At 38.9% G+C, this 16,076-nt stretch overlaps 2 protein-coding genes across 2 annotated transcripts in view; one reads left to right on the forward strand and one right to left on the reverse strand.

Annotated features, from left to right (window-relative positions):
- Window positions 1–2,730, reverse strand: part of CEP76 (centrosomal protein 76) — a 1,583,298-nt gene extending 1,580,568 nt beyond the window's left edge. Inside the window, exon 1 of the mRNA XM_044067192.1 lies at window positions 2,543–2,730. Within this exon, the coding sequence (XP_043923127.1) occupies window positions 2,543–2,605 (63 nt within the window). The 5' untranslated portion in view covers window positions 2,606–2,730. The remainder of the gene's footprint in view (window positions 1–2,542) is intronic.
- Window positions 2,731–2,957: 227 nt separating this feature from the next.
- Window positions 2,958–16,076, forward strand: part of PSMG2 (proteasome assembly chaperone 2) — a 415,374-nt gene continuing 402,255 nt past the window's right edge. The window contains exon 1 of the mRNA XM_044067193.1: window positions 2,958–3,094. Within this exon, the coding sequence (XP_043923128.1) occupies window positions 3,008–3,094 (87 nt within the window). The 5' untranslated portion in view covers window positions 2,958–3,007. The remainder of the gene's footprint in view (window positions 3,095–16,076) is intronic.

Below are 16,076 nucleotides of genomic sequence, written 5' to 3' on the forward strand. Positions count from 1 at the left end.
CATTTTTGTAGGTTGTTTAAAATAATGAAAACTGTACATTTAAGGAACGGCAAATCACTACATGTATATAATTTCAAAATTTATAACACAATTTAAAGTTGGCACAACATTCTGAAAATAACTTGCTAAAGTATCACAGAAAATGTATTTAAATATAAAATTCAGTGGGCAGTTCCGGAAAAGCTGAGTGTTACTCAGGTTGAAGTTTCACTGCAAATTGCATCAGCAATGTTCATTATGATCTTGTAAAAAATTTTAAGATGTTAATAAAGTACCAGATTCATGCTTGTCAATGTGGTTTACACAGCAAATGTAATGCTTTTCTTTTAAAAAGTGATTGGAGACATGAGGTTTTAAGAGCAATTTGGCTTCCTAAATTCCATCACAATTTTACTTCATAGTCTGTAGCAAATTTATCGATCAGACAGAGTAAAGGCATAATATGAGTCATCCTCATGCTGAACACTCAGTTACTGGTGAAAATGATTACACTTGGAAGTGTGATGTATGTAGCTGGAATGACCTATGGTAAAGGGATTATTCAACTACAAAGTTGATAAGACACTGAATGGTTTGACAAGTTGGCCCTGTAATTTCTGGGTTTGTTCTCCACTAAGAATCAATTATGTATAAATTTCATGAATATACGGTAAACTATTGGTTCTTTTCTTTTATGGTTTGTGCCTAGAACTTGGAACAAAGGTTGAAAAAAAATAATATCTGACAACCTAGCCTTTTTCATCCATTTTGGTCAATCATACAGCTCTGTGGCAGATTTAACTAACATGCAGACTTTACTGGTGAAAAACATCATCATTTAAAGTGGTACATTCTAGTGCAGTCTTTCACTGTGATGCTGCTGTAACTTATCCATAACCTTCTCAAGACAGTAACAATACTTTCAGACATGGCATTCTCTGTACAATATACATTTATGATGCGCAACTTCAGTTCACAGTTTTTGTTCAATCAACATTCCAAGAGTAATTAAGAACTGCATTATATATGACTGTCTCACTTAATTACAGACTTTACAGTCTTCCTCCTGAAACCAGTAAAACAAAAATAATTGTATGTCAACAGGCCTGGATGAGAAAACAAACTCAAACATTACAGGGCCAGTCAAAGAAGAAAACAGTATTCCAGAAGACATGTCTTACTTTTGTATGGAGAAGGTTGACTACTACACAATGAAAAGACTTCATTCACAGAAAGCCATGGTTTTACAAAGTATAAGAGAAGGCAATTGGTGGTCTTGTGGATTGCTTTCCCATTAAGAGCCATAATTAGCCATTGCCACTGTTCTAATACTGAAAGAATAGGGGTGACTTCCTGGTCAGCAGGATGTTGCTGACAGGCTCGTGCATGGAGAATGAAACGCCAATGAACCCAAACAATATAAGAAAACTAAGTAACACCCCCCAGAAAAAAGTGGGGCATAAATTCTTTAGAAAATATGACTGTCACACCAACAGCCTCATATCAACCAGGGGTGTAGCCAGAAATTCATATTTGATACTCAAGCCTCATTTTGCAGCCCCCCCCCAACACCACCCACTCTCAACTAAAAAAGCATAATCAACCTCAGAATGTTGCCTTTATACACTTCAGAAAAAGGGTTCACTATTTTCAGCTGTTACCATTTACAAGCATAAAAAACACTTTAAGAGGTTCACTCCTGCCGGGTAAGCATGCTTTGTCTATTTCTATACAAAAAACTACACTGTTACAGATATAAAGCTTCCAGAAAGACATTCTGAAAAAAATGTAAACATTTGAGTACAGCGAATATGCCTAGATACACCTCTGATGTCAACAGAACACACAATTCGCAACCCACCAAAACCGCCAACTGTAGTAGTTAAGAATATCATTTGTAATGGGGGGTTGGCACTCTCCCTTTAAATGCTGTCTAGCAAGATATAAAGGGGAGGGAGGTTCAAAGGGCTGTGAATTCCCTTAACTAATGGAAAATAAAGTTTGCAGATACAGTTGATTCTATGATGTACCTGACCTTCTTAAGTAGAGCTATCCATTTCATGTGGCAAGTAAAGTAAAATAACACCAAAAGCCCTACTGTATTGTAAGGTAAGGTAGGTCACTTGAGGGCCTGGTAGACAACAAATGGAGGGGTTGGGGGTCAGTGCACAGAGTGCTGAATGGAGACTAAACACAAATAAGCTTACTTGTACGTATTCTAAATACTGATAGTTTATAAACGTGAAAGGAATACAAAAAGAACAGTAGTGTAAACAATAAAAGGAAAACTAATATGCAAATATGTTATCAGTATATCAAATGGGTGCAACGTACAAATGCATAGACAAACTATAACGAAAGTAAGGAGTTTCAGTACAAAAAAATACTACGAATAATCCACAAAAAGGCAAAATAATACATAGACTAGTCTGGCAAAAGTATAATAAAGTAGTTTCCAGGGGTAAGTAAGGATCTTTACATCCAGCTGCCAGGTTCGCTGGGCAGAGAAACTATGAATATGCAACAGCCTCCTTACACCGTTGACCATATTACCAATGTTTACCTTAATCAGCTGATCATGGATTATTTGTCTAAGCTCAGACTCTTTAGCAGGTGGCAGGGACATGTCTGCGGAGTATTTATTAACAACAGAAATACTAACTTTCGATTTATTTGGAGCTACTACCCCCTTACTAAAATTAAACCTATAGTTTTCACATCTTTGCCCATCCGTAAGCTACAACTTTCAAACAGTGGCGGACTACTCAGCGGGAAGTTCCTCTGCCAGATGCCTGTTACTAAAAAAGTAAAAAAACAGCACCAGATAAAACAAGAGCTCGCAGGATTTCTGAATGAGCAGGATCAATTCCACTATTTCATTATTTATTTCATTTAGTATAGACATTAACCCGTTAACATCGTACTTCAACAGGCTTCACATCGGTCACCCACATTACTCAACGCTTGCAGAAGAAAGGAAAACAGGACCTCATGTTGTTGCAGGAAATGTTTTAGATAGCGTGGGTGTATGAGTAAAGAGAGTCACATTTTCTTAATTATGTTTATTGCTTCTGACAGCAAAGATCTTGATTTCAGAGGTTTCTCTCTTATCCTGGTAAGTAGTGTGTTTTTGCCATTGTAATGTTTTACATGTTTGTTATCTACGCGATTATGTGTTCTAAGGTTGCGGGTTGTGAAGCTGAGTATGACATGCAGATTTTCACTATTCTGTCTACGTAATTAGTGGTAATTCAGTTTTTGTATTCATTATGTAAACCCCTAGTCCTGGTGCGGGTTGTGCTGGTTACAATTTGAAGAGAATAGAACAGAATTCATTTTGCCCTGCTACATAACCTGGCACATCTTGTTGGATCTACACGCATCTATTGTTGACTAGTTTAGTGTCACTAGGCTAGTTGTCTTTTTCCAGGGGAGATATCGGGGAAGTTATCCTACTCTTTCCGGTAACTTTTACAACCGTGAGATGACCTAGTCATATAGAGCTACTTTGTGATGTTACTCACTGCATTTTTACTATTGCAATATTAGTAAGTAATTAATACTAGGTCTTGTTACTCACTGTTTTTTTAGCTTTTACAATAATATCAAGGGTTTAATACTGGGTCTTGTATATCACCTACACGTGCGTAGATTCGACTAGACATTACTATGAGCCTGTTGGCATCTAGACTTAGGTTCATAGGTTCATACTAGGCTAACTGCCCTAGGGCATTTATAAGCCTAGCCAGAATGTGTTTGGCTTTCGCCACCCATTTTAAATTAATTTTGCTATGCCCTTTTTCGAGGTTAGTATAATGTGCCTCTGTCTAACAGTGATACAGAAGTGATACCCAGGTTAAACGTACGATCTCCCATCCACTCATCAAGATTCCTCTTGAAGAGAGTCAATGAGAGATTCTGCCTAACCTGGACTGGGATTTTATTCCAGAGTGAAGAGAGCCTCTGGGTTATGAATCTGTCCCTCCAGCATGTCCTATTTATTTCAGTGCTGAGGTTCAAGTCTCTCGAGCGCGTAGCTCGATGGGATTTGGATTTTCTGAGGTGCAGCATGTCCATTAATTCCGGCTTGGACGTGGCTTTATACGTCAGGCACAGATTGCCCCTGAACAGGCGGTATGCCACTGAGTAGAGCTGGAGTTTCTTTAACCGGCAGCATTTGGCATCTGTTTGAGCCCTTTGATCCTCTTGGTGAGTTAATTTTGGGGTCTTTCCAGTTGCTGCAGGTGTCTGGTAAGGTACTTAGAGTAGTAATCCTAAGCTTTGTGTTGCTTTTCTTAGTAAAATGTAATGTGTAAATGATTTTTATTAATATATTTGTCTAACTTTCAAATCTATCTTTGTCTGTTTTTGCTGCTGCATAGCTGTCTTGTGTACTTAATGTACTCTTTTCCCCTCTCTAAACCTACTCAGCTTTTCAACCTCTAAACCTGCTGTTGACTGGTGAATCTACCTGCCTCCCCTACAAGGACCCCTCTCAAAACAAAAGAAAGTCATCTCATCTACAAGGAAGTTATTATCCAACACTCGAAATCCTTCCATTATAGAAATAGTGAAAGTATGTGTCTCCTCTTATACAGGCTCTGAAGCTGAATTGTATATTTTTAAAATACAAAGTAGTATTTGTAGTCCAGTTTGCTCTGTGAAACCTCCCTCCTGAGCCAGTTACCCAGCAGCCATATCCCCCTCCTACCCCATAATAAGCTTCTCTGCTATAACATTGTTTACTCCAGCTGAGTCCTACTTCTTTTCCTCTATTTTAGTGCTGCCTGTAGTTTTAACCTTTGACCATTAGGTGGTTCTCTACACTAGGCTCTGTAATTTCTCCTAACTCCCACCTCACTTGTATTTCTTATAGTCCACCCTGCACCTTCTTCAGTGTATCTGACTCTACTCTGTCTTGTCTCCTTCCTTCTGTAGTCTTTTAGCCTAGCCCTATTTACCTTGCCACTGTTTTATCTTAAACCTACGTTACCTCTTGCCTGGAACTTCAGTCTGCTCCATTATAATCTGCTGGTCACAGATTGACTCTGGGACCTCTTCCTTCACTTGCTGTAACCCGCTCCGTTCACCTTGTGGGCTCACTCTGCTCCCCTACCCTACCCCCAAATGCCACCCACCCCCACTACATCTCAACTTATACCCCTTGGCCACATCCACACTCCATATTAACCTATACACTACCTTATCTTGTTACATACTTGACTCCTAATTACTTAGTACCTCCCTCTATCTAACCTTCCCTATACAACCTCACCTTCGCTTTCCTTTCTTATTAACATGCCTATCCCTGCCATACCTAGATTATTTTACCTGTTCCTCATTCTTATAATTCTTCCCTCTCTACTTATATCACATATTCTCACCAGTTATGAATACCTAAACCATGCTAGTTTTCAACATCCTTTAAAACAAACAACTCCTCTCTCCCTTTCATCTCCACTAACTCATTGTAACACAGCATTTTTATCATCCTACCTTCTACCTCACTTTCATAGACATTAGGTACCTCCAACTGAGAAAACCTAACTAATTTTTCCAAAGTATTAAAACACTCACATACACCACAGCAACACCTACTTCTACATGGGGACATTCATCCTAATCCAGGCCCAGTAACTAACAGCAATGATATAATACCACCTGGATATAATATCCTGAGGCGTGATTGTCTAAACAAAAAAGGCGGTGGGGTAGCAATATTGTATAAATCTGAATTACAAATTACTTTATTAGATACTCAACCTCCCACTCCTAATAATGCTGAAATCTTAATCACTAAGCTCCAGATTAATACAAATAAATCATTATACATTATCTGTGCCTATAGCCCTCCAGGTAATAACATTAATACTCTTGAAAATTCATTTAGCTGGCTGTCCACATCCTTCCCACAAGAAACAATACTCCTTGGAGATTTTAATATAGATTGATATTCCTGTACTTCAGCCAAACCTACTACTCACATTAACCTTTATGGCTTCTATCAAACCATCACCTCTACTACCAGAACCCACAAATCTAGCAATAAAAAAAGTACCTTAGACTGGATATTAGTTAATAGTAATTCTCTCCTATATAAAACAGGTATATTGCCTGATGATATTAGTGACCACTCTCTTACCTTCATAAGTAGACAAAAGACCACTATACTCAACCAAACTACCTTTAGGATTTCCTGGAACAAAAAAAATCTTAACCCAGATAACTACCTAGCTGAGCTCAAAGCTTGCAACTGGTCACCCCTAAAATACCTACCACTTGATGAAGCAGTGTCATACTTTAATTCCAAATTCCTGCTAATTCTTGACCGCCATGCTCCCTCCCGTACAGTGAGGACCAGTAACAAACCTGCTGCTTGGCTCTCCAAAGAGACCAGGCACAAAATGCTACAGAGAAGTAAGATGTGGTCCAAATGGAGATATACAAAAGACCCTATAGGCAATCAAAACTTTAGACAACTTAGAAACACTACTAAAAACTAACTATTCTTGACAAAAAAAAACTACTACCATAAACTCCAACAAACCCAACCACATAATCCTCAAAAATTCTGGTCAAGCATCAACAGTCTACTTCATCCAGGTCACTCCAAAACTCCTACCCCATCTAACTTGACTCAAAACACTCCCATCCAAATCGCAGACACATTTAATAGATTTTTCTCAGAATCAGTTAAATCACTAGCAAATACCTTATCCCCACCTAGCACCACTACACCACCCTCAACAGCTAATAATCCTCCTGCATTTACTCTACAACCAGTGCCAACATCACTCATCCATAGGCTTCTCCAAAAACTTAAACCTTGTACTCCATCAGCTGACCTCCTCCCAGCTGAATATCTGCAAATGGCAGCTAGTGCACTAGTTTATCCTATTTCCAGCTTAATAAACAGAACTGTTATAGAATGTACCATCCCTTCTCTTTGGAAAGTTTCACATATAATTCCATTGCATAAGGGTGGTAATTCAACTGAACTCACTAACTTTCGACCCATTGCCATACTCTCTTCTTTAGCAAAAATCATGGAGAAATGTATCCACCAGCAACTACTTGAACATCTCCTAGAAAACAAAGACCATTCCACAGCACTACAACTGCTCTTTTATCCTTCTCTGACTGTATTAATAGAAATCAAAATAACAACCTGCTTTCCTGTGCTCTCTTTATAGATCTCTCTAAAGCCTTTGACATGGTTAATCATCAGTTAATGTTAGATACACTACAATCACTTTCCTTAGATACTCAGGCAGTCAAATGGTTTAAGTCTTATTCTAGGTAACAGACAACAGGCAGTCCTCTGGGACAACAAACTATTTACTCAGCTCCCAGTCACTCTGAGTGTCCCACAAGGCTCTATTCTGGGACCTCTCCTCTTTTCTATTTTCATTAATGATCTGAAAACTACCCTCCCCCATACCACTTGCATACAATATGCTGATGACTCAACTTTAATCTGTGCCGCAGCCTCTTCAGCTGAACTCCAGTCCAGTACCCAAAGAGTACTTACCTTAGTTGAAAACTGGTTCCATCAACGCTGTCTCCTCCTTAACCCAAAAAAAACTAAACTATTACTATTCACTCCCACACAGAAGTCTACCCATATTAATTTCACAATAGTACTGTAATAGCACCCGACACAACCACCAAACTCTTGGGTGTAACAATTGATCATAATCTTAACTATGACAATCACATAAACTTAACTATCAAAGCAGTTAGTAGAAAACTTGGTTTCCTTTACAGATTTAAAGCCTTTCTTACACCCTCTGCCAGGACTACTATTGCTCAAACCCATCTAATCTCCACCCTACTCTATGCCTCCCCCATATATACCAACCTATCCAAAACTAATCTAAACAAGCTGGCAACCTCCTATAACAACATCGCCAGATTTGCCACTGGCTCCCCTTTTAGAACCCACCACTGCCAAAATCTGAAACAGCTAGGATGGCTGGAATTTCAAAACCAGGTTCTTTTTCAACAACTTACTATCACTCACAAGGTCCTGTACCATCCCATTAAAACTCCTGTACTCTGTAATCTTATTAGTCCTTATACAAATCTCAAAACTCTACATTCAGCAAATAAGCTACTAGTTGCCACCCTTAAATCCAGTAACAAATCTGGTGATTGCCTGTTTACTAACTTTGTTGGAAATACTTGGAACAGACTTCCAAAAGATCTAACTACCCTTATATCTACCCCACTGTTTAAGAACCAACTAAGAGTTTTCCTTAAATCCCAATGGTTATGTACTTGTTCTAAACCTGACTGAGACCATCTCCCCTTGCTAAAATACCTCAAAACTTCCTTAACACTGATATCCATTTCTTATTTCCTTCACTATTTGTTTACATTCCTCTACATTTTTTTCTTCTTGTGTTAACTCAGTATTTCCTGTACTCTATCAAACTACTTCTTAATAATAACTTGCCTTGTCAGAGTTTTGTAATATGCCATGCCCTGTGAGCATCTATGTATATAAACTGTTTGATATTCAGCTATACTTTTCTTTTTGCTTTTTATGTCAAACTCATTACTCTAAATCTGCTATACCTGCTCTTCCATAGTTACATCTAATGCTCTTAATCTCTTTGCACCATCTCTAATATTATTTTATTTTTATTTTTATTTTTTATTCTTTCTCACTTTTTATATTATTTGTTATGTCTCTTTCCATTTTTTCCTCTCTCATCTACTAACTTAAAATGAAATCTATGGTAAAGTGCTTTTTGCCATTATTTGGTCTTATAATGTTTTTCTTAAAGTAGATGCTTTGTATCTTTATTCAATTAAATTAATACTGTTTTGGAGCTTTTCTCCCCTGGCCTCTACTGAATCCAGCTAGACTAGCCCGGTCAACAAATGTAAAATAAAATAAATAAATAAATTTAAATAAATAAACATGTGAGCGACCACACTGACTCACGCAGATGGAATATATATTGATAAATTCAACAACAGAACACCATTGTTTTCTGTTGTTGTGCTTTATTTGGGAGATATTGACCCCAACCGTGGGTGTTTAGATTTGGATATCTCTGCATTGTTTTATATCAGAGAAGCTAAGTGGAAAGTTTGGTTGTAGCTGAGTTATATGTATGTTAATAATATTCCGATGCCAGTCCTTATCAAAGTCTGATGTTACACTGTCAAGCGTAGTAATGCTGTCATTATCATTACTGTATTTCCCATTCTGAAATGGAAGTTATGAGTTGCTTATACTATTTGTAACGCACTCCTACTAGTCTGTTAATTTTTGGCGCTTGAGAAACCATGAAATTATATTCAAGTTCCACTTGACCCGTTGTTCATTTTATGGGGAAAAATCAATGGATGTCCATGTTTGCATTGATAAAAGGCATGGTTTTCATGTCTGGAGATGTCTTAAAAACTTGATTTCATTGTCATCTAAGTAGACAGGCAGCGGGTTGGATTACAGTCTGCTCTTCTGTCATGCCAGTCCATTGTACAGAAAAATCTACATATGTAGGAAAAATACATATAGTTGTCCACATACAAAAATGTATGCAGTACAGGAAACAGTGGAAGTGGTTTGTGTCCTTGAATAAATAGTGGTGCCCAGTAAAGTAAGAGTGGCAGCAAGCTCTGTTGTACTACCTTCTGTTTCAGTTTTGTTCTGGACAGGGATTATGCCCCCACCACAACTAGCCTTTGTTTGATATTGCAAGAAAAGAAGCAATGAACTGCAACCAAGCTTTCACTGTCACCAAAAACAGTCATTAAAACACATTGTCTGGCACTGGTACAGGTAAAGACCTTTAGCAAGCATAATAAAGGCTAGAAACAGCATGATGGTAGCATGATGGTGCCCCCATCACTATTTATAATGAGTTAATCTGTGCCATCTTCTAAATGTAAGTAATCAAACATCAATCCTAGTTTACAGTGTGTTTTGTTACTAGTGACAGTATTGGAAATGGGTACTAGAACTGCTAAAATCCATGTTTTGTAGGTATTTAACTACTAGAAGTGCTAAAATTCCAACTTTGCCATGTATTTTTACTGCACTAGCCATTTTTCCAAACATGTATCAAAGCCTTCAGCCAGCCGTTTCCTGTAGTCCAGTGATCCGGGGTTCCCTCAGCCTCTGTTGAGCAACTGTGTGAGTGTGAGCAAGTTACTTAGCTACACGGTGCTCCCACCTGAGTCTAAAACGGTATATGGAGTACAGTGCTCTACCCCAGTAAATAGGTAGCCTGTACAGCAGTCACTGATGACACAACCTCCTTGCATTTTTAAATATCTTTGAATATACATTATGCATAACTGCTTTACTTTACAAAAGTAATATGAAATTTACATCAGGGAACTTTTGCAGATTTTAATAATTTGTTTGCAAACACTTATTTAGTTCAGTGTCTTTCTAAACATCAGTGATATAAATGTGGTTTTTGCTTTACATTTCTCGTACCAGTTTAACACAGTCATCACATTTTCGGTCTGTTTTGTAGAACCACAGTTCATGTGTCTAACAGTATCTGATGGGACTGATACTGAATGTGTGTGAAAACTATAAAGTAATTTTGCATTGTTGCTGGTTATCTTCTTGATCATCTCAATCGCCTAACATTGGTCTCTGGTTCAAATCCAAGGCCAATTCTTCTAGTCACCTCCTTGGATTTTTTTGTAACTTTGAAGCATTTTCCTTTGGAACCAAGGAATGTTTTTTACTGGCAAGCCTGTCTAAGGGCATCCATGACAGAAATTTGTGAAGCAGAGTCCTGTTCAGCTTGCTGGCTCATTCTTTGTTGACTAAACTTTTTTATTTCTTTCTTGGTGTGTTTTGTACTCAAAAATGTCTTTGGCCCTGTAGGAGAAAATATTCTGAAGAAAGATGGATACAGCCACTTGAATCTCACCCCTGCTTCACAATATTATCTGATTGCTAGTATAAACTTGCTTCTGTTTGGTGTACAGCAAATAATCATTTATATAATCGGTCTTCTGTCATCAGTTTAAAACATTTTTCTTCCACATTTTTGTTAGATATGGTTACATTTTTGCTAATGCAGGTCTAATCTTTCTGATGGTTGAATTTGGAGTGTATAATTAATTTGTTCTCTAGATTTAACAAATCTTGCTGTGGAACACCAATCCACCTGCTTATATGCATTTATTAAAATTAATGTCTGTTCCTTCCAGTTTTTTTTGTTATAAAATATCTGTAGTGCTCTATTTATGCTTTGTATTCTAACGCCACTAAGTTTTTTGAAATGGCTGTTCCTGAGAAGTCTTATGTTCGTCTGGTCTTTCCTTCATTTCACTCTCTCTTATTTCTGCAGATTCACCCACTCATCTGAATAGCTGGGTCCCTATTGAAATGTTGACATTAGAAATGCATAGTGCTGACCAACACACCAAAAAAAAAAAAAGGCTGAAAATGCAGAAGAGAAAATATCGAAAAATCATTTCTGCATGGCCCCCCCAAACTTATGTATACCAACCCCGAGATTGCCATACCTTGTAAAAAAGAGAATATTCTGAAAAAATAGCATCTCAGACTTAGTACAAGTCCAAGCTTTCTTCCATTCAGCCTCTATATTTTGCTGTAGCAGGTTGGAACATTTCAAATGGTTACCGAATAGCTATTTAAATATCTTTTTTGCAGCATTTGTTATTTTGCTTTTTATTTCTACCAGTGTCTAATTTTAATAATTTTTTGAGTGTGTTTAATTTTTGTATATCTAAATTACTAGACGTCATCTCTTGTACTAAAGCTGAAACTTGAACTGTATTTCAATAACTGTGAGGTTCTACTCAGCCAGAGCTTTTTCTTTTCTGGTTATTGTTTGCTTACTTCAAATATAATTTTTGGCCTTAACTGAAATTCATCTAAATTGGTAGCATGTAGCACGTTTTTCTTTTAAATCAATTTGGAGGATTCTAATCATCCTGTTATTCAGTTTGCAGTCATCGTGAAAGTCAGAATGGAAATACATTTGATATATTTCCCAATTTTTGAACTTTCTAGAGTACTTTGCTTAAGTTCTTTGGTGTGTGTTGTATGAAATTGTCTCAGTTTATTCTGCTTGGTACAGTACAATCTGATATGAGGAGTATGCATTATTTATAGATATTTATAGTCTAAAAAGGTTTGACTGTCGTGTGTGCAAGATGAAAGTTTGTAGAAAAGAAGCCTGGTAAGAATTATTGGTGTTTGAGAGTTTTCACTGTAGGGTAGTTAGGCATAAGGTAAAATGGGCCTGAAAATATAGAGTCAGACTTGTGTTTTTTATGTATGCATGCAGTTTCAGGGAAAGACAATTCAGTAGAAAGGAAAAGATTATCTTGATAGCTAAGCATGAGCTGTGCAGAAATAAGTTTTCAAAGAAAAGCTACAGAATGTCCCTTTCTTAAGGGAAAGATATGTGTACTTGCAGTGGAATGCTAGGTAATGTGGCACTGTATGGCACATGCAAGACGAGGCTTGAAGACCAAGCCTAAAGAGGTATGTAAAACATTACAGGATTTAGGTATTATTAGGAAGTACGTCTTTGTAGTACAGACACTTGCCTGAGTGCTGGTCAGGTCAGATATCCAGTGTTAATAATATTCAGGAGAAAGACTGTTTGAGTTTATATTATTCAGGAGAATCAGAATATACAGGCAGAAAGTTTGGATATGTTTATCAGCACTGTTACCGTTATCCAGCATTCCAGAATTTCTACAGACTGTTATTGGAGACAGTATTCTGATATTGTTAACATCTAATAAAGCATTCTTAAGCGAACTACAATGTGTGCAGAATTTTTATTTTGAAAAGTGCAGAAAGACTTGGCTCATAAAGGAGAGACTGGCACCTGTTAAGCACAAGTTTTGGAAATTAACAGATAAAGGCATTCATTTCAGTTGTTTAATTCCAGTATACTACAGTCTTATCAATTCTTATAATTGGTGTTAAAGTATAAAACAAATCTCAATCTTAGTGGCTGAATATCCATCTCAGAGCCACCTTTTCTGTCACTACCCCTCCTCCAAGAAATTGTGGCATTGGGTGACTTTAGTCTATTTCCCTTTTCACCTCCAGGATAAGAACGTTAATCCTCCCCTTGGCAGCTCTAATGAATGCCCAAGCCAATAGTTAATCCCAGATCAGTCTGACCATACTTTGTATGTCTGCATGACTGGAAAAATTCCCATTCACTATTTCCATTAATTAAAAAATAGTGATATTGGTGACATATACATAACACATATGCTCATATTTTTGTATGACACTGCATTAACTATGTTCTGTAGTTTGTTTTGATTGAGCATGTGTTTCTCATAGTTGATGCCAAAATAGATGTTTGGTGACTGGCAGCGGTAGTGGATACAACAAGGAGAGTAAAAAGGTCTGTATTCTTATTAATAGGTTCATAGGTTCATACTAGGCTATCTGCCCGAGGGCATTTATAAGCCTAGCCCATAGTTTTGTGGCTTACGCCACCCCTTTAGTTTGGAGAAACTATGCCCATTATTTTGCTGTGCCTCTGTCAAGCAGTGACACTGAGGTAACCCCTGGGGTGTATCTGCGATCTCCCATCCATTGGTCAAGATTCCTCTTGAACAAGGCCGGCGAGGTGCTCTGCCTCACATAAACCGGGATTTTGTTCCACAGCATAGGGAGTCTTTGGGTGATGAATCTATCCCTCCAGCACATCCTATTGATAACCGTGTCGAGGTTTAAGTCTCCCGCCCTTGTGGCTCTGAGGGATCTGGATTTTTTGAGATGAAGCATGTTCATCAAATCTGGGTTTGACATGTCCTTGTATGTCAGGCACAGGTCACCTCTGAGCAAGCGGTAAGCAACTGAATATAACTGGAGTTCTTTCAGTCGGGCAGCATAAGACAGATTTTTGAGACCCTTTATCCTTTTGGTGAGGAACTTTTGTGGCCTCTCCAGCTGCTGCAAGTGTCGGGTCAGATACATTCCGAATGGGGCATTGTACTCGATCATTGGTCTGATGAGTGATGAGTATAGGGAGACTATGACCTCCCTTGATCTAGATGTGAAACCCTTCATGATGAGGTGGGCAATGTAGAAGGTCTTCCTAACTACTTTAGCAATATGAGTGTCGAATGAGAGGCTACTGTCAACCTGGGTTCCCAGGTCCCTGATAACTTCTTCTGTGATCAGGGGATTGCCACCTATATGACAGCTAGGGGTAACCTTATTTTTTCCGAAGGGTATGACTATGCATTTCTTGGCATTTAACTTTAGGCCATGGCTCTGGCACCAGTTATCCGTTTCTGTGAGACCCTTTTGAAGGATATCCGTGTCGGATGTGTTTTCAACTACGGCGCCCAGTTTGCAGTCATCTGCAAACTTTGTCAGCCATAACCCTCCTGTGTTTGCTTGTACTTCAGAAAAGTAGATGCCAAACAAGAGTGGGCCCAGGACTGAGCCCTGTGGGACACCACTTGTGACAGGCTTTGAGTCTGACATGGCACTAGCAACTCTGACCCTGTGGGTTCTGTCACTCAGCCAGTTTGCAACCCATCTTGTAATGTATGGGTTTACATTTAAGTTGATGAGTTTTTCAATGATACCCGAGTGGGGTATTGTATCGAAAGCCTTCGCCAGGTCTAGGTAGGCTGTATGGACTGCCTTTCCTCATCAATGGCCTTGGTGACTGTTTGAAAAAGTCAACCAAGTTTAAAAGGCATGATCTGCCTTTGACAAAGCCAAACTGGGTTGGATCCAAAGTCTGCAAATTCCCTATGTCTTTATTTATGAGATCCATTATGATCCTCTCCATGGCTTTGCAGATAAGGCTTGTCAAGCTAATGGGACGGTAATTTCCAGGGTCGGTGGAGGCACCGCCTTTGTGGAGTGGGACCACAGTCGCTGTGCGCCACTCCTGGAGTGCGTATCCGGAGGTGAGACTAAGATTAAACAGCTGTCCTAACTGTGGGTTTAATTCCTCATTGAGTTCATGGAGCACACAGCCGGGGACACCATCAGGTCCCATGGATGCTGTGTTCTTTGCCTTGGAGAGAGCAGTTCTCACCTGGGCATTAGAGATGTTTGGGGGGCTACAATCATTTGGTATAGATATCTCTCTTTTTGGGGGGGAGGGGGGGAAGAAGTTTGCACTGAACCTGTCAGCCAGTATGTTGGCAATGTCTGTAGGATCAGTAATCTTCACATCATTTTGAACTAATTCTGAGCATATCTGGGAGTTTCCTCCTAGGTTTCTGACATAGCTAAAGAATGCCTTATGGTTGTCTTTTTAGAGTCCTTAGCTATGTTTTTCTCAAAATTAGCTTTGGATGATTTTATGAGAGCTCTTAGCTTTTTACTTATAGTGATCAGAGGTGTCTTACCTTTTAAGGATTTTGCTCTATCTTGTAGTAGCTTTTTCCTTTTGTTGTAGAGTTTGTTTATAGCTGGGGTCCACCAGACTGGACGCTTGCCTTTGGTACAAAGAGTCTTTGTTTTGCTTGGGATTGCCTGATCCATGCAGCCCTGCAGGTGCTGGTAGAAGGCATTTGTAAGTGATTCAGCGGTTTGAGTAATGTTTACCGCCGGCTCAGGGGCCTTAAAGGAGACCACACTAGTCTTTAGAAGTGTGAAGTCGGCTGTCGAGAAGTTCTTTACTGTGGTCTTTTTCATTTCGGGTGGGGGCGGGATGAGGACCTCCAGCGAGATTAGTTTGTGATCTGATCTCACCAGTGAGGGGTATACTTCCGGCGTTGAACATTGTGCTCCCATATTCGTGATGATGAGATCAAGTATGTTTTCTCCTCTTGTGGGGATGGTTACTAGTTGTTCCATGGCATTTGAGTTTATGAATTCCAGGAACTTTTGGGCTAGAGTGTTTGGGCTTGAGTAGTGTTCCCAGTCTATATTAGGGTAGTTGAAGTCACCTAGTATGATGGTGTTCGAAGATACATTTATCCCCTCCAGTGTTTTCAGGAAGGCCATGTGAGGTTCCTGAGTTTGCGAGGGTGGCCTGTAACATGCTACAAATTGCAGAGCAGTCTTGCCTATGGTTAATTGCACCTGGATGGTTTCCGATGCATCGTGCGTTGCCACCAGTCTTGAGGTGTGGGTGTCCTTGATG

This window comes from Protopterus annectens, chromosome 3.part1 (genome assembly GCF_019279795.1).
Source record: "Protopterus annectens isolate FY-2018-M chromosome 3.part1, PAN1.0, whole genome shotgun sequence".
Taxonomy (NCBI): Eukaryota; Metazoa; Chordata; order Ceratodontiformes; family Protopteridae; genus Protopterus; species Protopterus annectens.